General features: G+C 37.2%; 1 protein-coding gene across 5 annotated transcripts in view; it reads right to left on the reverse strand.

Moving 5' to 3' along the window:
- The window catches only part of PCSK5 (proprotein convertase subtilisin/kexin type 5), a 264,454-nt gene that overhangs the window by 96,150 nt on the left and 145,453 nt on the right, over positions 1-22,851 (reverse strand). For all 5 annotated transcript variants that reach the window (XM_052701373.1, XM_052701376.1, XM_052701375.1 and 2 more), the window contains exons 10-12: positions 19,171-19,274; positions 5,490-5,607; positions 4,232-4,420 (exon numbers count right to left, since the gene is read on the reverse strand). In XM_052701373.1, the coding sequence (XP_052557333.1) occupies positions 4,232-4,420; positions 5,490-5,607; positions 19,171-19,274 (411 nt within the window). The remainder of the gene's footprint in view (positions 1-4,231; positions 4,421-5,489; positions 5,608-19,170; positions 19,275-22,851) is intronic.

Here is a 22,851-nt window from a genome sequence, read left to right on the forward strand (position 1 = left end):
TGCACCCTCATTGTAAAAAAACACTTCTTCTTAATATCCAGTCTAAATCTATATCCCCTCTTTTAGTTTGAAAGCAGTTTCCCTTGTCTTATCACAGCAGACTCTGCTAAAGAGTCTGTCCCTTTCTCTCTTATAGCTCCTCTTTGGATACTGAAAGGCTGCTATTATGTGTCCCCAGAGCCTTCTCTTCTCCAGGCTGAACCTGGAGCCCCAGCTCTCTCAGCCTATCCTCACAGCAGACAAGTGCCATCCCTCAGATCATTTTGTGACCCTCTTCAGGACACACTCTATCAGGTCCACGTCTCTCCTGTACTGAGGACTCCACGTCTGGACACAGTACCCTAGGTGAGGTAAGTAGAGTAAAGGGGCAGGATCACCTCCCTCACTTCTTTAGATGAATACCAGGGTACGGTTGGCTTTCAAGGCTACAAGAGTACACTGTTGGCTCATGCCCAGCTTGCCATGCACCAGTACCCCTAAGTTCTTTTCAGCAGGCTTGTACTCTATCCTTACATCCCCTATTTGTACTGATAGCAGCATCTGCCCTTTGGGTGTGTTGGCTACACCACATGTAAATCCTAGGCATTCTTCCTCTTGTCTGTCTTATACTTCTTTTTTTGTTTTGTTTTGTTTTGTTTAATACAACACTAAAACGTTTAGCTGCATCCTAAACATGTGCTTACCCATTTGTCTTCACTTGCAGTTCTACTACGGAAAATAAATTTGAAATTTTAATTATAGATTCTAATTTTCTACTGAAACTGAAATAGAAATATTGAATACTATAATCCCATACATGCCTATGGTGCAGATCCCTCTGATTAATGATTTGCTCCTCTCACTTATGAAAGAAAGGCACGTGTCATTCTAAATCTCAGATATATTGCACTTCATTCTTCCACATCTATCTTTGAGCATGTTCCAGGATGGATTTTAAAGTTTCATGGAAGATGGTGTCACTTACATGCATTCATTTACTCTTTTGCATATAAATACCATCAGCCTTTGCTGCAGAAGTGGGCAGATCAACAGTAATAAAAAAAACCTTTACCTTTTAAATTTATTTATTCATGTCGGGTCTCTACTGGTCTCTATTACTCTCAGAACTCTTTGCCTGATCTAATGCTAATGATGACAGAGTATAACAAAAGCAGTACTTGGATAATTTTCAGATGCATAGACATTACAATTGCAGGGTTTCAAAGAAAGGCTGTGAATGTCTAACCAAAACTAAACTAAAAGACATAGGCAATATTAATGAAATAAAATAGACCACATAAGAATTGCAACAAACAGTTTTCTTAGAACTGCTTCATCCTGTAGATATAGTATACTGTTAATGTCAGTGCCATATAAGCATAGGAAGCTAGTGGCCTGGAAACTTGCCACCACGTGGCTAAAAATTTCAGTTACGCAGTTCGAATGGCAGCAGCTGCTTTAAATTTAAAGGGCAAGAATTAAACAAACCGTGACTTCAGTAGGAGACAAACGAGCCCCAAGTTTGCTTCTTCTATCCTTTTTCTATTCAGCTTTTCCTGCATGGCTCCCTGTACTGAGTTTCTGTTCTTACAGATCTTAATGTGTCTCAAAACCACTCAGAAAATGATGCTGCCAAATCCAATGGCCAATTGTTTTCAGAAAGGGGATATTGTTCCCCTTTGGACATAACTGTAGCCTCATCCTCACTGCAGCCAGCACTTTCCAAGCCTGTATTTTGCTCTGTTGCAGTACATCCAATGTAATCATGTTTAGTACTTTCCAAACAACAAAGCAGATGTTCCCTGTAATGCAGTTTTTGAAGAATGCACAAGAGGCTCAAGCCAGTGACAGTGTAATCCACCAAATGCCTGCAGAGGAATCCACATTGCCTCTGACTAACAAGTTTTCTTACTGAAGTCACTTTAGGGGATGCCAACATTAAGGATAAAATATGCAGAAAAAAAGGCCAGATACTGCCTTGAGGGACCTGTTTGTCAGTGCACCAGAAAATACTCAATGACTTCTCCCAGAATTGGTGGAGAAGAAGTGCACATGTGTAAAATATACCTTTTGCACTTTAAGACATTTTACCAGCAAACTGTTTCAAATTAAACTCAGATGAGTAATGGTAAAGCAATGAGGTTTTCCTTGGGTTCAGTAAAAACAGCTGGTATTGCTGCTATTAATCATGTATGTGTGCATTAAAAGCACTTGTGTGTCTGAGAAAAGCGTCTCGGTCAGGTAGTAGCCATGTACAGCAGCCTTTGGGACCTCTGCCTATAGAAAAAAAAAACACACCAGACTGCTTTCTGCCATTGTATCCCTGCATGTTACTTCTATTAGAGTACCTTTATCCTGATGGTGTCATGATTAATACTTTAACATTTTAATGCCCCCAAAGTAAATATATTCTTATATTCGTGAATAACAGAACTTCATGATGCATAGATGTTCACCCAGCAGCACTCAGTATGCTATCTGCAAGACCAGTAAGCTATAGGAGTTCTTGCAGCAGCTCCAAATAAAGCAAACCTTAAAACATCATTCTGAAAAGTACTGTGTGCATATCCACCACTTTATGATAAGAAAGGGCTTGTGAGGACTCTAGGAATTTCAGACCCAGAGTTTGCAAAATACATCTATTCCTTAATACTAATAACCCGGAGCTGTGAGTTTGTTTCAACCAGATGTGACTGACAAGTCAGCATAGCCTACATGGGAAAGTCATGAAACCTACATGGGAAAGTCATTTCTGATGTGACTGTACAAGTATTTGCTCTCTCATTAATAATTTATTTTTGCAAAAAGGAAAACATTAAAATGCCTTTCACATTTATTTTCTGCTTAGCCTTCTGATAATGTATTTTAAGAAAAAGCTGAAAATCACTGTTTTTTTAACTTCTGTATTCTCTCTCTACCATGTGTACAAAAAATCATGTTCTAAGGTATATGAGTTACAAAGAGGCTGCATGAATTAAACTTTGTACCTCTCCCACATATCAGTCATCACCAGAGGTGAACTGTAAATACTAGAATTTATAGTCTTTATCTCCCACTTGCTGTGAGTCAACTGCTTGGAGCCAAACGTTAGCTGTGTTACAACCACTGGGTTTACACAACGTTGTTTTGTTTGTATAGCTAGGTGGAGGAGTTTCAGACTTTCTCATTTTGAAGCATGGAAGAATGGCTGCATGAAAATGGAATAGAAAAGTGTAATTTTTTTCACAGAGAACACAAAAGGCTGATTCACAACTGCTCAAAGTGGTTAGCCTTGCTATGGTTAGCAAAGGGCAAGTTCTTCATTCAGTGTAGCACAGTGAAGACACACAGATGTGCATACCTATGTGTTTTATCAGCAAGGAACTGATGGCACTCACGATGACACACAGGAGATAGTCTAGAGGGCCTCAAAATTCCGGTACTACTTGCTCTCCATTTGATGCATGAATGTCTCTACACTGAAGAATATTTTTATTACATCTTTTCTTTCAGATTGAGCTCTAATTAATATGTGGGTTTACATCTCAATTTATATCTCAATCAGAACCAAATACTTTTGAGCTCTGTCTCCAAAACAACTCCTTCCTTGCAAGAGGAAAGATATGTCATTCTGCCTATCACTGAAGGCCAGGAAGGCATGCAATTCCTCATGTCTTAATAGCCACTGTATTAGCAAAACCGGGTGGGATTATTTAGATGTGGAGCAGTTTGGAAAGCAAGCAAGTCTACATTCATTAATAATCCCGAAGAGTAGGACGCAAATTGCTAACACCACAAGTCATAATCACATTCATAAAGCTTAAAGACAATGGTAGTAGAAAATTACTATTCTGTCTGATTTTTACTGCTAGTGAAGAAAGAATAATAATATAGGAGAGAGATGAAAAATAAATGCAAATAGTATCTAGAAACACATTTTCTTTCAGCTTGTTTCCTTCTGTAACACTGAGCCTGTTACTTTTCACTTCAAATTTTCCAGCCAGCTAATAATTGCTGAACTACACAAGACTATTAAAATCAAACTTCTGTTTTAAAGATGATTTACAGTCTACTATTCTACAGATAAAGTCTGAGTTTGACATCTCAGAATTCATTTCCACTTAATTTTCTCCATTTCTCTCCCCAAAAAATGATTAGCTTGTGTCTGTTAGCAAAGCTACTGTAATGACTTGACTGACCTTCTCTGATGCTGCAATCTTACTGCAGTTCCTGCAGGCTGACTGGACTGTGAAACTGCATTGTCATACTATACCTGTTGGCCAAGAGCTGTGATCTGGTTCCAGAAGGGGAGGTTAGGTAAATCGCCAGGTCTCCACGTCGAGGGTGAGTAATAGTGATGCGCACAACAACGTGCTCCAAGTAGATCACGTGGTGATTAGGATTATCAGAACAGCCTGTGGCTTTGTAAATTGAACGGACGACACTGTCAGGTCTTATTGTTCTACAATGTAAGCATATAAAAAAACATCAGCACTTCTTCCCTATCCTGTAAAATAAGACAACCCAACCATTTCAGCTTAGTACCGAATGTCCTTAGTTTTAGCACTTTACTTCCTAGCTGAAACTATCACTACGGGGTAATTATTTTACTGCAGCTACTGGCAACTGCCACGCTTTCTGTTGAAGGCTATACTGATACGACCACATGCTGAAAGAGACCTGTGAATAACCTGTAATGGAATAAGTCTCTGGGACAGAGCATTTTTGCAGATTAGTGGCCAGCTGAGAATTGTTGGGATTGTCATGGGATCACAGCTGCTTGTTAAGCCCCAGGAAATGCCTGGCATAGACACAGTCCTTGCTTACGTAATAGCAAATATTACATGTTAACTGTAGCAAATATTGGGCAACCAGTATCTGAATCAGCTAGTTAAAACTGGCATGGCATCCTTGCAGACTATACCAGTTATGGGTCAAGTCTGTCAAACATACCTATCAATCAAAGTATCTTCAATGACCTTAATGCACTGGAAATGAACCACTAGACTGGATATAGCCACAGAACGCACATACTGAATTTTGCTCTTAAGCCTGGTTCTATACACACCCTATCCTAGAAAGCAGAGGGCAGTTTGGTCTTATCCTATGAGACAGACTCTCCTGAGACTGTTTGAGAGAGATACTATCAGGTAATTTATTAATGAGAAGAGTATCTTCCTGCCAGACCTTGACTGATAAGTTTGCACTCATCTTACAAAAATGAATGCAGTATACTCAAGTGAACATTCTTCCCCTTACATATTCTTCTACTTCTGTAACAGCATTGATCACCATCAAATCTGGCTTGTTTTGTACCTTCAACCTCTAGGACATTCTTTAAATTAAGGCCTTTATCCAGTCATTAGAGGAAGCAACCTTTAGAGGCAAATGACTTGATATCTTAGAAGGTGACAGAGATTCCAAGTGTAGCTTTCAAAATGACAAATTAAACACAGTGCAAGGCAGGGTAAATTATACCCAACTTATTTCCACAAGTTTATGCCAGCAAGAGTTTTGGCAGCGGGTATTACTTGATTTGCCGATCCGTGTTCTCTACACACACATGCTGTGGAGGGACTGTTGTCCACTTTTCTGCCTCTATCACCATTGCTTCAGCATCCATCAGTCCAAATCCATAGAGGTGGCTCACTGCAAGACACAAACAGGGCAGTTGCAATTATAGCACGAAATCTTGATATTCATCATAGACTAATTCAAGAGGGTCAAATCCTAAGAGGAACTGCTTATTTTCTACTTTCACTGCTTTGACAAAAAGCTCAAAAATCTTTTTGCCAGGAACAGTAATGACTATGTCTAATTTGTTGAATCTGTTCGTAACAAATGACCAACATGAATTATACTGCCTTACCATGACCAAAAGCCCAAACTACAGAATGCCAGTAATACAACTGGCTTAGACTACCCTTGATCCAAGCACCTTAATTTAGCCCAGGCCTCTTATACAATCTTATGTTAATTGATGTAAAGAACCAGAGGAATGTTATTTCTGTTATTCAATTACCTAGCACATACGTGCACATAAATATTGAAGGTAAATAGACGACAGATTTAGGAAGGAAAAGGATGCATTTTATTATGCGGAATACTCTTAGCTTCCTCATTTTTAAGCATTATGTGGATGCTATTCTACTCATGTATGAAGTATGAACCCTGCTGTACAGCCAATTAGATCCAGCCTCTCCCTAAAGTTGCCTGCATGAAAGGGGTAAAAAGCATGACCTAAAGTCCAGTACTATAAAGGTAATCTGGTTCTCATGTAAAGTCTGTGTCAGGAGGATTCCTTCTTCTGCCTCTTTTTTACATCTGCAGATAAAGGACAGTGAAGTTACTGCTGGAAAGAACTGTTAACATTGCTGCTGACCTCTGATACTAGCTACTGCATATGCTGCACACGCAGTGGTGTTGAGCAATAATGCCTGAAGGTTAGCGCTCTGTCAATGCTCATACCTGTATGCTACCTCAACTTTCGTGCTAGGGAGAGCCAACAATGATTCTACTGCAAGAAAGTCAATGCTTTTTATGCCTGAATACCTTCTACTAAAAGAAGTAGAAAGTCTTTAAAGCACCAGCTTTCTAGGATATGAAGGATTGAAATTTCAAATGTCCGGCATCCAGACAAGATATTTCCTGCGGACTTGCATCAATTCCTTACTTCTTGCTAATTTTAAGACTATTTAATTTTACATGACTGTTTCAAGCATTCTATTGGCTTACAAAGTCTGAGAAGTTACATTTACTGAATCAGTTGTGTGTTTGGTTTGTTTTTTTGTTTGTATTTATTGTTGTTGCTGGTACAATCAAAACAGAAGCTCAAAAATGTATGCTGATGAATTAGAAAGAGCTGCCAAACACGTTGATTTACTGTGACAAATCAGTGGTCTTAACAAAATCCTGAGAGGAGGTGGTGAAAGAAAACAGCTATGAGAAGGAAGAGTTTAGATCACAAGTAGCACTGTATTAACACACCAGTTTTACTTGTTACCACAGGCAGCGCTACCAGAAAACCCCTTAGAAAAACATAAGCACTATTTTAATCGGTGATGTGACAAAGCATGGTGTAAGTATTTCCAACTGCACTTTGCAGAGGGTTTGTGAAAGCAGCCTCCATTCACTGCCAAACCAGAATTCAGAGGAGTCTGTCCAAAAACACCCCAACCTTGTCAAAAAAGCAACAGTTCAAAGCATAAAAATAATCAGTGGTTAAGGATCCCATCTTCCAAATATGGCAGTATCTAATACTGTCTGGAACTGCCAGTCGAAGAGGGTTCCTCAATGGAAAATCCTGCAAAGCTGTGTAATGAACTGCGCTTTTTTTTTTCACATCTTCTTTCCACTCAACCCCTCACTGAATTGCAAACAGAAAGGAAATCTTAATTTGGAGAGAACTAAACATAGTTTTTCTGCCAAATGAGGCAGGTACCATTTTCAGAAATGAAACACAAGTACTAAAATACATGCAAATAATTAAACTCAACCTTCATTTATTCTTCTGAATTCTCTTTAATATTTTTCACAAACAAACTGACAGGGAAGGGGATGTCCTATTTTTATTCTGGGTGGACACATCCCGAAAAAGGGCAAAGAAGGAAGGCTTAAATGGAGAAACTTTGTACTGTGAATAGGGTTTTTGAGATGCCATTCTCCTTGTTCACAGAAATCATCTTGCCAAAACAGCATCTGCTGATCAAAGCATGCTTATCTATGAAGTCATTTATCTGTTTATACACTGTATCCATTGTTCTGCTATTCAAAGTTTTAATTAATAATCACTGTCTTCTCAGAAGAACAGCAAAAGGAATAAGAATGTTAACTCATGGCCCGTAGACAGTTACTCCATATTAGCACCACAGTGAAGGATTAAATTTTAATGAACGGAAGCATCTTTTGAACATCTTTTGAATGTGTGGAAAATGCATTTTTAATTTCTGAAAGGAAACAACCTGACTGGGTAAGTGCTCAGGATGTCCAACTATAAAACAAAGTGTGTTCCACCATCTGTAGGTCTGAAAAGACAGATTTCTCCTCAACTCACCACTGCTTATTCAGAAATGTGGGCAGAGGAGCAGCCTATATTGGCAGGCAGCCTGCTTCTGACTGAAATTTAAAAGTGAAACTGAAATTTCTCATTCCTTACCCTCATATGCAAATTTAATAATACAAACAAAATCGTGAGAGTGAACCTTTTACCTTCTACATTTACCTTCTAGAGCATGAAATTGTTACCTGAATTACTTCCAAGATAATAGTCTTCATTTTTTTTCATTTCTTTCCATTTCATTTCATTGAGGATTGTCATGATTCTATGATTAAAATTTACCACCCAAAGTTACAGGGCGGTACATCATTCAATGCCATTCAGTGCTTAAACTCTCTTGCATGAGACCAGAGTTGGGAGTACAAAGTTCTGCACCCGCTGGCTTTTTTTTTCACAGTTGAAACAGAAGAACACTTTTTCCCTGAAAAGCTTTCCCATTCAAATCAAAACATCCTGACAGTCAGGGGTGCTTCTAAAGCCTTCCATAGAGGAAGATTCCAGACAGCTGACATTTGGCTGTCTGCGATGTTTGCACTTCAAAGCCCTTGATGCAATGGGTTGGTTAGCAGCTGCAGGTACCATGAGAGGCCCATCATTTTCAAAGATTAAATAACAGCAATTTTGAAACCATCACAGACTTAACAAAAACAGTAGATTCCTCATGTCTCAGAAAAAAAAAAAAAGGAAAAACATTTTGTCTCCTACTGGCTTCAAACTGTATCCCTTCATCTGTGTGCGTGTGCTGGTACTGCCATGAACTCAGTATCAGGATGCTTCCTCCATTAAGACTGACCTTGACTGTCCATCCACACAGGGTCATAAATTTCTTCTGGGAAGCATCCAGAGCTCCCGTTTATATGCAAATGGTACTGAGTTCACTTCTGTATTTGAAAAGTACTGATGACTGCAGAATGAGATAAGGTGACTGCAAAAGAAAAATGCTCCAGGACTTTAGACTTAAGCGCTCTACATTATCACTGCTGTGATTTAATACTGGACTTGATTATTGCTTGAATCACTGAGGTGTTAGAAAGGGCACAGGGCTGCTCTGTACAAAAACATTTTCCTTTCAGAGATTATACAGGAACATAAAACTGGTGCAGAGTAAGCTGCTGGTTAAGAAACAATTCGTTGCTCTTGCTGAGGTGGAGGGCTGAGAACTGATCTGGTGCTTGAGGTGTCAGTGGGCAGAAATGTCACTGAATCCTCTCCCAACTCATGCAGCAATGTAAACTGACCCAATAAAATTTCTGTTTTTGAAAAATCACAGACATACACAGATGTGGGGCAAGTTTCAGACAAAACTTGCCTCCTGAAACACAAAGTAAATATTGAGCTTTAGCTGATCTCTTAACTCTTCTTATCACTGCAGAAAATGAAGTCCATTTATTTATCCCTGAAGCAGTTCCTCTATTAGTGCATCATGAAATCCAGGTCTGTTGGATAGGCTTCCCCAGCTTGTTCACAATCCCTTTGTTTTTGTCTGAATCTGCATTGAAAATTCAATAACTTTCTTATTTATATACCAAGAAGATAGAAAGCTACCTCAAATCTAAAGGCAGAATTATATGTCCTGCCTGACTTGACTAAGAGAAAAAAGAATGGCTGGATCTGATAAATCAAAACTCAGCATCATGCAAGCTCCGGGAAACCTCGGCCAAGACACTGAAAATTCAGTATTTCCTGTTCTTCAGTGCAGCTACACTGAATTTGTTAGGCTGCAGTTTTGTTGTCTGTCATCAACATATCTCCTCAGCTTACATGCTAAACCTCACTTGATATTTTGTTCATCTGATGAGAAACAACACAGAATGTTTTCTCACTGCTCTATTTTTGGCCTTCAATTTTCTACAGTGTGAAAGCAGCACTGGAAATATGAATATTTTTTACACAAATATAAAGTACTTAACCATTGTGAGAGAAATGTCAATGATTTCAGATTTTCAAATGAGGAATTTTCAAATGAACTGCCCTAAACAAGATTTAGCTCTTTGCCATGCATATTACTGTGATTTGTTCATTTACTCTACCTTAGGATCCTGCTTTCAAAACAAGATCAGAAAAGTAAGTGTCTCAAATGCTGTTTATACTTGCCCAGCGAGAACAGAAGTTTGATAGTTCACTGCAAATGTAACACTATAATTCTATATTTCAGGAAGTTTCTGCCACTTGCTTAGTTTATTAGAATGCTTCAAATTGCAAGCAGAAAAGATAATGTGAAGAAAGCAAAGGGACAAAAAAGGAAAAATGCAACAATTGCACACTGCTTAAATTACTATTACTATATTACTGTTAAATTGCTATTTTCACAATTACACTATGATCATTTTGTTTTGTCTTAACTAAGATAGCATTGATCGTGTATGAGAATCCATCTTGTTTCAGCCATAACCGCAGCTCAAAATTCCCTGTTTTGTGTCAATTTATGACCAGTAATGTATGATAATTGGATGTGATTTCTGAAACACGTAACAGCTTTACAAGCCAATAATGCAACTGTGCGACAATATTCTTTTTTATTCTTGTGAACAAACTCCCACGTGCTCTTTTACATTAAGCACAAGAATTAGAATTTTCTATTTTGTATGGAAAGAAACCTCGCAGACAAAACAAATAACAAACTCAGTCCTCCCTTCCTATATGATTCCCTTAAATCCAGATATCCTTAAAGACTCAGCAGGGACAGAAGAAAATTGAGTTCTTAATCTCACCATCACACTAGAGGAGGATTTAAAGGACAGAAAGCTGCCCAATAAATTTGTCTTAAAAGTGGCTTCTACAAAGATGTACAATGAGAACTTGAGGGCCTCTGTATCCAGAAAGCTGATAGGAGAATATTTTTACTAAGCTTCCAGTCGTGTTTATGTCAGTTACTGAGGTACAGTATCTGTACAAATATTTTCTCCAACAATATACTAATTGTGGAATGTCTCAACAAAGGATTTGACAAAAGTAAAAACCAAAACAAAACAGAACAAAAAGCAGCCCTGTAGTTTGTACAGTTCTGCCTGACTGAAGGCTCCTCGTCCTTAATGAAATAAAATACGGACTTCCCAGGAAGACCAGTGGGACAGCTAGTAGAAGCCACACCCCCAGCAGCAGTGTACCTTTGTTAATAGTTTCTGCATGCAAATCTGACACCAGCTGAGGCACTACAAACACTTAATAAATGACTCTAGAACACACAACCACAAAACAATAAGGAATTAAATCCAAGATCAAATTTGCATTCACTTTCTGGCAGTATTTACCTGTTTCAGGAATTAAAAACATGTATGGTTATTATGGTTATTATGGTTATTATTATATGGCCACTGGCTGACAAACAGGACTAAGAGCAAAAGGGATTTTTGGAGCACGGCAATCAGGCCCTGTAAAGAATGACAGCAAGTACCACCCAAATGCTTTCTTCTCTCATGAGTGTTAGCAATTTCAAAGCAGAGGTCACTGCTCTTGGCATGCAGCCATCTCAAAGTCAGTGGTCAGCACTGAGCTCCCGCCTGTGTGTACTGAGCACGGCCATGCCAATTTCAGCAGAGTGAGCAGGAGGACTGATTTACTTCTTTGCCACCTAAGAAGCAGGGCTGTGACAGAAACTGAAAAACTGACTACTGCTGGATGGTGCGCTAAGACAGACAAGCTGCTGCTTCTCCAAGGCAGGATCTGGCCATAAATCATAGAGCATCTACTGAAGACATTTATTTATATTGCTTAAAATGAGCCAGCTTATGTGAAGGAATAAATGTAAGAATTATCTGCATTTAGAAGGGGAAAAAAAGTTTGCCAAAATAAAGCTGGCTAACGAGCATCCACAGTCATTTAAGCAGTATTTTTTTTAACTCAGAGATAGACTTTTTTATGTTGTGTTTTTCTGAAAAGTGCCAAGATCCATTTGCAAAACATGGCAGCTTACAAGTTTTCTTTAAACAAAACAAGTTGGTTTGTGACTGCACTGTGGTAGAGTTTTTAAGAACATATATTCATTTCCTCTATTAGAGCAAATTTATCCTCAGAGGTACATTTAGGATTCCCCAGTAACTTAATAAAAACAGCCAGATGTCATTTCACCCCATGAAACAATAAAAACACCTTCTGGTGAGAGCCTCTGTGCTAGGCTGCCTCAGAACAGATGATGACAGATGAGGTAAAGGCACAGCAAGAGGAAATGCTGACAGACTGTTAGCAGCAGGCACAAAGACAGCATTTCTGTGCTGTCAGGTGCATCAAACACAAGTGCAGAACATCCTTCTCATTCTGTCTTTTGCAGAACTGTCAGTGCTCCAGAGAGATATTTACACTCAAACCAATTCCTGACTGAGCATAGAGCTGAAGCAGATTTAAGCAAAAGCTTTAATGAAGTGTTATGCAAATTATTTAATAACAGCGATGGTGACTTTTATAACTACATCTACACCAGACCCCAAAGCAGAGAAAATGCTGATCTAGTAAGAAGACTTCACACTGTCCCCACAGAGCTATGTAGCAAATTCTGAGCAATAATCTGAAGCAAAAGGAAGTTAAACAATAAGCTAAGTTTGTGCAAGCGGGTGGATGAATAGCGCTGTTAACAGATCTTGTAGCTGAATTTCTGCATCCCCTCATTTAAAAGCAACACCCCAATGAGTTCATTTTTCCAGAGGGAAATAGCACAACAGTCAGGCGGTTTCAGGCACCTAACTGATCTGAATTGTCCTACGGCGGCACTTAGCTTTCCCTACTACAACTAGATGTTCTAGATACTGCTGAAATGTTCTAAATGCTTGAAAGACTGCGTAGCAGATGGCATGAACTGCTTCCTAACTGGCTGCATCCTAGACCCACTAAAGCAGTAGACACACTGATCATAAGTAACTGCCAGTTTTATAGTTACTGCAGTGCACTATAGCAATGCAACAACAAAGAGGTTCTCAACAGCAGGTGTTTGTTGTTTTTAGTGAAAATAGTTTAAACCATTAAACTACCGCTATTTAAAGACGTTCACGATCACCATGGATGTAATACAAGGACAGCTGCATATTTGGCTAGAATATTTACAAAATATCCTGCTTCCACAATTGGCAAATGAAAGGTTCATGAAACTGCATATAATAATCTTGAGAGGTCTTCACTGTCTGCAAATAAAGAATCCTGCTATGGAGAACTGTATCAATTTATCCCTCATTTCTTAAATTCATTGATTGTGGCTCTTCTTAATAGCACAAAATGGAAATCTACATTTCAAATTAATCAGTAGACTTAGATTCTTAGGTTATGACCTCTTGGGGAAGACTTTGTTACATCATTCTCCCCTTTTTCCCTGTTGGCCTAATCCTTTGCAGAGTTTTGCTGAAGGTTAGAGTTGGGCTTTCTGAAATGTTATAAAGTCAAAGGTTTTAGTCTGTATATTGAAGTATTGTCAGTCCACCTTGCAATGTTGAGAGTACTAGGAGTTGCAGAGTATAGTAATGGTTCACAGCTTCATTTCTGGGACAGAAAGACATCAAATCTGTCAGTTGTTCAGCAGAGGCAATACTTTCTAAAATTCTTGGTCTACTGAGCTGATAATGTCTTGGTGACAAGTCAGAGTTCTAATATAATACAAATTTAAAGTGCAAATTTGTCTTTTGTCTGCTGTTACTCTGGTTTTAGAACCATATAATTTACACTTTCAAACAGATGTAAATTGGACTCATGATATAAGATTCCAGGAAAGCAACAAACTGTGACAGAACATGTCAGTCTCTTTTTTCGTTATGTAACCCAGCACAGACCTGAAGTTTCTGCTTATACTCTATTTTAAATTCACAATTTCTTTCCTTGCTTTTCAGAGCCATAGGGATCAGAGTGCTTCAGAGTGGATGAGTAATGAGAAGCTTTAACAATGAAGAGTGTGAAGCCGGGAGAAGAAATGACATCCCTCTGGCTTCTGTGAGAGACTCCCTCTCCTGCTTTGTACATCTCCATCTCTGAAATTATACAGATGCATTCCTGTTCTTACGTGCCTTTCAACTTAAAATAACATAGTAGAGATCTCGATTTTTCCTGAAAACATATATCCAACAACCTTGATCAAGGCTGCAAAATGCAATATATTTTCAAGCTACCTTCCTCAAATCCCAAAGAGATCTTTCAGGTTTCACTCAAACCCAGAATAGTTCAGATACGTAGCTATTTGTTTGGATTTAATATATAAAATACTCAAGTTCCTAATCTAATTTTAATAATATCCTTAAAAAACATTCATAGCTGCCAGCTGAGCTGTTGGATGTGGAAAGGAAACAAGAGCCATCTTTAAAGGTTGCAGTGACCATAAAATAAAAAGTCAGAATCATGTTAAACATGCTAATCAAGAAATACAGACTGCATTGCATTTGCACAAGTTCAGCAAGTAACTTTCTGGCAGCATTCTACGCTGTCTACCTGAACATATCAGTACAAAACTGAACATATCAGTACAAAACTGAACATATCAGTACAAAACTGAACATATCAGTTTCAAAAGATAAAGCTATCAAAAAATCATTAATCTAGCTTGCATTGTGTATAGCCTTCTTCATGCCTGCAAGCTAAAACTAGTGCAGTTCTATGTGTTTTGTGTCAGATTCACAAACTACTCCAAAGTAGGATTTTAAAACAGACAAATTCAAGGCCCATGTTCCACACCCCATGCAGCACACATGTGGGTGCTAGGGCTGGGTAAAACCTGATACTGGCTGATGATGCCATATTCAAATATCAATAGAAGCTGTAAAACTGAAGGGTTTTGTTAGATTAACTGCTTCATTTGGCTGACATAATAGTTCACAGATTTCTTGCTATTTTTCAAAAGTCACGTCTGCTTCTAACAAGGATTTCAAAATATGATTTTAGAATTAGTTAAAATAATCAGCAGGATGTTTATGAACAGCTTGTCTTCTCTGAAATGTGTATGCTGTTGTGAAGACTTTCTTGCTCAAATCTAAATTTGATCCTGGCTACTCATGTCCCTAAAGAAATTTAAATATGGATAGTCACGTGAACACAGATAATCTTATCACTTCCTCATTTACAGAACTGGTAATACTCTGCTCATAACAAGAATGATTGAAAATTAAAATTAAATTATTAACATATTTTATAACAGTAACAGTAATAATATTATTATTATTGATAATAATAATAATAATAAAAGTTCATAAACTAATAAGTGACCACTTTTTTCCTGAAGCAGCAGATACTTTTTTAAAATCTAAATGGAAGAGACTTGACTCTGCTACTGGCACAGGAGATAACTCTTAGTTTCTGCAGAAGAAATAACTCTGCAGGGTGGAGAAATGGTCTGAAGTGAAAAAGAAGAGGCCTAAAGTTTTTACTTCCCTTTATCTTTCAGTTGCATTTTATTTCACTGCACTGAAGTGTTATTATATACACTGTAGAGCCAGGAAGCGTGAAGGATGTTCTCTAAAAATCTCCCCACGAGTTAATAGCATTCCTTCACTCCAAATGGCCTGTTTCCACAGAGACAATATTTAATAGTATTTGGAGCTTCACTTACATATAAAAAATTGTTCAGATGATTTGATCACTGTTCTTGAAATCTCAATGTTTTATTCTGCATTTTTTAACCTAGAGACAAGTTGACATTAACACAGCATTCCATTTTTCTGAATGCATTCTCATGCTCTCTTGTTGACCAAACAGTAGACATAACAAGGAGCCTTTGCATACCAATCTGCCATAGAAAAAGCAGACCAAATATTCTGATATCTTCACAAAAACAGATGTTCTCTAGTATTTCTCCTCATACTAAGTTAATTATCTTCTTTAGTTATATAAAAATATTTATCTGTCTAATGACGAATAATATAAAGCTGAGGGTACCAGAAAATATTCTAAAATACATATTCAAGTCTTCTTTTTTGAGACTAGATAGGTAATCAGTTCCTGTTAGGTAATAAGATGCATGTTGGCTAGCAGCAAAACAATAATAAAGAATTACCAAGAAAAAATTCTTACCCTTTCCTGGCTTAACTATTGACATGCATTTAATGAATGCTGTTTACTTGCCAGAAAATTAAACAAATAATGGGCATTGCTTTAGCAAATCACTAGCTGGCTCAAGTGCTTTTCATGAATTAATCTTTCTTTTTATGAATGTAAGATAGAAAAAAAAGGGAAATCTTTCAACCAATAATGACGTCTGTGAACTCCTTCTGTGTGTTCTGTGCAGTGTAGAAATGCAAGTGACTAAAGCGAGGGACAGTGTTGCCATGCAGCTCAGCCAAACAACCCACTAAAAAGGCATGCTGACCCACTTTCAACTACCAGCTACTGCTGACCCTTTGTTGAGTGAGAGGTTCTTCCAAGTTTTTAGTTTTTTTTCACCCTTTCCGCTCTTACTTTTAAAGCAGCGAGCCTGTCTCTCTTTTTATCCTACTTTTTTTCTTTCTTCCCCAGCATGCGTGGAAGAAAGGAAGATTGTTTCTTGCGACTGCCTTTGCTGTAGTTAATTTAGAAAGAAATCTTTCACCCCTTCCCTTGTTAAGAGCATGTTCTGGAAGAAATACGGATCTTGCCATCAAAAAAATTATGATACAATTCCTTAAGGAACTCAGTCTGATCAGAGTAATTCATCTACGAAAGACCATACTTTAATTGTTACTCTTGGCAATAGTGAAGGATAATAGTGTAATATTATACTAAATATTGCCACGTGCAATAGTAAAAAATTGTTCCAGCCTTGCCAGCAGCGGTGTGCAAACCCTCTTTTGAGTTCAGGTTTGGATGTTGAGATTTAATCTAAATCTTTTGCTTCTCCTTCTTCCAAAACCAACAGAGGTTTAAAGAGAGCTGGATTTTTATTGGAACCATTTGCTCAGCCTAAGTTGCCAAAATAATTTAGTTAAAACTAGTGCTTTTATTTGGGTTAAAGTTGATTCCTGAGCTCTACAGAGGTTGAAGCTCTTAGTTTGTCTTCCTCTTTTTCAATTCCACCAGAATCTACTGCAGAACTCTGCCAGGTCAAGTTGTACTTCCTGTGTCCAGTCACCCAGTTGAGCTTATCTGTATGTTCCTGATTTTGCAAAAGAGGAGAAGAAAACTTTCTCAGCCCTTTTCCTCACTGTTTATCCATTGCAACACATAGAAAAAAATGTGTGGCTCTGGTGGTGTAAGAGTGCAAATCCTGCTGCCCATGCTGCTACTGCTGGTGTATTAGTGTGACTTATCCTTTGCTAATGAGTGACAGCTGCTCTGAAATGCCTTACACGGTGTTTGGCTCTGTTGAGCAACAATTGGAAAAACATAAAAATACAGAATTTTGGAAGTGAGCTGGGAGAAAAAACACTTAGTTTTATGCTACTTGAAAAGCATTGTTTGAATTTCAGATAGTTCCAACAAAATGATAATACAGTCACAATCTTCTGCCAAAACTTTTTAAATCCTGAGATATGTTTCACAATAACAAAAACTTTAATGTTATTGCAATTCAAGAGGTACAAATTCTTACTGTATTTGTTTTATTTCGTGTGGGCACATGCTTGTTGTAAATGGGACAAAAGCAGTCTCTTGAATGTTAGAACCTTCAGATGGTGAGGGGGTAGGAGTCAACTATTTGTTTCTAAATCTATTCTCTGTATTTAGTCTGATTTGGATCCAACAGTGAAAGGCTATGATTTTATTTATTCATTTATTTGTTCATTTATTTCTACATTTTGGTTGGTATCATTCAGTTGCAGAAGAAGTATCATGGGTTGGAATGATATATTAAAGATGTTCTATTGTAGCAGTGCCTTGGTCTGGAATAGATTACTACCAGGCTTCAGAAAGCAGTGTAAAGATCTGATGGTTCTTGTTCATTACTTTGTTCTCCCAGGAGATCTTAGCACAAAATAGTTCCAATCTCAAGACTTAAACTCATCTTAAAAGAAGTACTTCAGTACTGAGCAGAATTCTTATGTGAAGAGAAAGAGAAATAAGCCATTCTGTTGTTTTGTTTTTGTTATTGTTTTTCTTAAAGCAATCCAGACTGAATTTAGTGAATGAAAGTCAGAAACTAGCCCTTGCTGAATATAGCATTGGATGGACTCAAGGTCCAGTTTTAATCTATCTTATTTACCTCTTTTAGTGGTGCAAATGATTCCCTCCGCTTACATTATAAAAGAATAAAAAATAAAACAGACAAAAAAGACATAACTATGATACAGAATTACTAGACTGTACAGAAGTTCTGAAAACTCTGGGACAACCTAGAAATCCAACTGTATCCTGGTTGGTCCGCACCAAAAGAAGTGTGGCCAGCAGGTCAATCAGAGGTTGATTCTTCACCTCTGCACTTTTGAGACCCCATCTGCTGTGATCATCTCTGGAACTCCCAGTATAAGAAGGATGTGCACCTGGAAGATCAGTTCCAGAGAAGGGGCATAAATATGATCGAAGGGCTGGAGTACCTTTTCTGTGAAAAGAGTCTGCAAGAGCTGTATTTGACTTAAGCAAGAAATTCTTCACTATGAGGACTGTTACATACTGATTGCCCAGAGAAGTTGAGGATTTCTGTCATCTCGGAGATCTTCAAGATTAGGTTGGATGGGGCCTTGGGCAATGTAATCTAGTGGAAGGTTAGAACTAGTGACTGGCACTGTAAGGTGCCTTCTAACCCAAATCATTCTATGATTCTATGACTGTACAACTGAAGACCATGATTTCTTTCCCATTAAACGTAATAATAGCTTCACATTTTATTTTATCCTAAATCAGACGGAAATTTTATATATAAATATAAAAGAAACATAAAAATATTGTTCTGTAATTTTAAATGAAAATTGACAACAATCGAGAATGAGACCATGGTCAGCCTTCAGTAACTGCTGTATCTTCAACTCCAGGTTATTTTATCAGAATACTCGCTACATGAGGGAGATTTAAAAGCACTAGATTTACTAAGTTTTCTGCCAACAATGTGCCAAATAGGGCTATAAAGGCCTAACAGGATCCGGACAATGCATTTTGTAGCTGCCACTTTTGATTTTAGTGATTCTAAGAGCTTGTCTTTATGGAAGACAGGGCCCTTAAGTATGAGCTTGGAAAGTCTCCAAACTATGTACAACACAGGGCCATACAAATTACCTGAGACTGTTTCTTCTTCATAAATGTGAAAATACAACATTATCTCTAACAGAAAGAAGAAAGGAAGCTCTCACCCTTATAACCAGCTGCATTGGTTTTCCAGTCATTAGCATTCAGATGTCCAGCACGAGAAGTCCTGACAATAATGTGTTGTATGTCTCTCCATGTCAGAAATGGACTAGAAAGAAAGGAGAAACATGAAGTCATAGATTAGATATATTTTATTAGAACGGAGAGATACAAGGTTATGTATGCTAAAAACATATTCAAGTTAAAAGCAACACAACTCTCATTTCTATTCCCTTCTCTACTTTGCTCACCTCAAAACATCATGACCTCACCTTACAGAATTTCGACATGATATAATTTACACAGCTAGGAGATTTGCATTAAGGAGACTTTAAAAACGTGTAATACTCCACTGTATAAATTTTAGTGTTTGCTAAGGGGAGATGAAGAAGTGCTTTTCATCCAGACCTAATTCATATGGCCACAAACAACTATATGTTGCTATCTGCTTTGACCAGTGTAAAGGAAAAAAGAAAACAAAATGTTGGCTCACTGAAAAGCTGTAATAAATCGTAATAACACTGTGCTAAAGCTGACAATCCCTTCCAACTTGCAGTTCCCACTGAAGCCATCGGTACTGGAAGTTACAGGTGTTCTGTTGTTTTTCATCTGTTTGGTATTCCTGGTCTTGGAATTCAGAGGGGCTCCATAAGTATTCTTCAAAGAACACCAAACAAACAGCACAATCTCTTTATAATTATAGAGCAAGTGTGTGAGGAGTGAGGAGTATTTCTTTAACAGATTTCTGATAATCTGTCCTCTGCAACAGTGAAGCAGACTGCTTCAGATTGCTTGCATCCTCACTATGAAATTAATACTTGTCTACTTTGTAGGAATGGCAGACGACTATAGGCAGTGTTTGTCTAGATCCATCTCAAGGAAATTTGTTTTCTTAGGTGATCACATCAAACTATGACGGTGCTATTTTTAGTTTTTTTTCTTCTAATTTCTCAGTTTTTCTATCATTCATAATCATAATAAGAGTATGCAATTTAAAACTGCAGTTTAGTAGAGGAAAGGACAAAGTCACTTCACTAAATAATGAAGAGAAAAACATCAGACAAGAATCACAAGGGTTGTTGTCATAGTATCATTATTGAATGACACAAATCAATCCAGGTGTAATGATGAAGATAAACCACAACAATGTTAATGAGACCCAGCACTGCCTGTCTATAATGTCCAGTACTAGGCAATCACTGAAAATCTGGTAAACCTCAGTTCCTTAACACACCTTCTGTATTCCTTGAACCAAGATTTCTCTTGGGCTGGCAGACAGGTGACTTATTCCAAAATAAAGAACAAAAACAGGAACAAAATAATTTTAAATAATCTGAAGAAAGAAGATGATTTTAAGATCCTGCTGATTGCAGGGTTTTTTTTTTTTTTTTTTTTTTTTTTTTTGTAGTTTCTTCAAGATTGTACCATTTCATCATGATTTCATTTTTCCTCACTGTTGTTTTTTGTTGTTTTTTTTTTTTTGTTTTCTTTTCATACAAGATACAAGGGTTTTCCAGTGAAGCTAATGCATTCTGGCCATTAGCATTTATTAAAGCATTACTGTGCTCATACATGCAGTTTTTCTCTTTTAGTAGGATTTCTCATACAAGACAGTTGGACTAGAATGGCCATAGTTGTTTATTCAGCTGAACTGGTAAAAATGAATGCAAAAAAAATTGTCAGGGAATGTTACAAGCATTCAGGGTTTGTAAGATAGGGTATGCTTGGACAGTCACGTAACATGCTTCAAGAAAAAAAGTCTATATGACTTTATACTAGCTCAGGAATTTCACTAGGAGCCTGTGTAAAGTCTTAGAAAAACATATTTCAGGCCTTCAGGAAGACCTCCAGGAATCCCATGAGCTGCATTCTTTATAATCTGGAATCTAAACAATCTTCCATGAAGCAAACTGTCCATGCTACTGGTGGAAAATAAGGCACTGAAACACTTCTCTCATCTTTAAGATGAGATATTCAAGACAAGGCAGACTCAACTGATTATTTAAAGAGGAATGGTGGCACTGGTGGGCTCCATCTACCTTCAGACAAAGGATTTGAGGCTTTGCCTTGAGGATATGGGCCTCCCATAAACTGGGCTTTATTGCTGAATCAGAAAATGAGACTCTCAAAATTAGGATTTGCTTTTAAGAACAAAAATAATAGCATATTGCAAAAACTGAGCTACTAACTGTTGTATCTACCATCTTTATCTAAATGCAATAATTAATGTAACAGTCTGTGGCAGAAAACTCCTTTTACCAAAGTTCCAATTTCCAGGATACAGGTATACCACGAAATCAGTCAGTCTTTTATATAGTTTTCTTTTAAGTTTGCTAACTGTAGCAGTCAAAATGTTTTATGTTTTCTTCTCAATCAATGACAGATCGGGCATATTTATATCAAAGAGATTTAACAGCATCAGAACAGTGTTCAAATCAATTTCTGTAGCCAACTATAGGACCTTCATAATACTAAAAATTGAGTTATTAACAGTTTGAAATTTTCTTTCTACAATAGACACCCCATTTGAAAAAAAAAGAGGTCTGCCATTGTTTGCCCATACATATTTATTTTTCAGAAACTTCAGAAAAAAGGAAGAAAGAAATTGGAATGATGTCAAAATCACAGTTCATTTGGAGAAAGAAGGACTTTTTTCCTTTTGTTTTTTAGACAAAACAGCCTAGAGATCAATTTTAAAGCATCTGGAAAAATCACAGACTTGGTTAAATATTTGTAAAACATGTAAAAATTTGAAATTAAGTGAGTAAACAGTTGCTTGCAAGCCACTTGGGCCTTAGATCTAGACAAGATGTCACTAATGTTAACTGATTTACCACTTGATTTATCTCACAAAAATTAAAGATTAAACATCTTGAAATGAACAAATACATGAACAAGAACAGTACTTAATCTGCTTGATAATGGATTGATTTCCAAAAACAAACAATTTCCATCCAGATAAAAAAAAAATCATGACTTATTTGAAATTGCCTTGGGATTACGCATACCAGACAATACTCAAAATCAAACCAGAATAAGCAGAAGTGAGAACAATTACATACAAAGTGCTTGTCCAGCAGCCAAAAAATAAATGTTGTGACCTTAATTGACTACTTATACTCTAAGGTACGGTGCTCTTCTTTCAGGTTTCTCAAAATCTTTATGAAACAAATGAGAAAAACATGAAAGAGGACAAGTATATTAAATTGTATTACAGGAATATTCACTTGAGATTTAACTGTATCTTTAAACAAGAACAAATATCATTACTGAAGCTGCTTAGAAATAGTAGGTCATCATTTTTGGATAAATTTGATTTCTTTATTCCACAAGTAGTCTCCCTAGTGACAACTGGACTAATCTTGAAAAAAAAATAAAATATTCAGTCTCTATTCTTTTGCATAATAACAGTGCCAAAAATAACAATTCAGAATAAGTAAGTGGTGCAAATGGACAATTAGTAAAAAAATATAACTCAAAATAATGATCATACACATGGGGTGCAGTTTGCCTTTTTAGAAAAATGTTATGGTTACCAAAATGAATAATGACTGCTGCATTATTTTAATAAAGAGCAATTTCAATTTGACAAAGGTGGCCTATGCAAAAAGGTATTTCTTGTCAAAAGAGCAAAGGCTTATGCAAATTGCTGGAAGAATACTTTTACTTCCCCAAAGAATCATGGA

Source organism: Tympanuchus pallidicinctus, unplaced genomic scaffold, assembly GCF_026119805.1.
Source record: "Tympanuchus pallidicinctus isolate F22 unplaced genomic scaffold, pur_lepc_1.0 scaffold4, whole genome shotgun sequence".
NCBI lineage: Eukaryota > Metazoa > Chordata > Aves > Galliformes > Phasianidae > Tympanuchus > Tympanuchus pallidicinctus.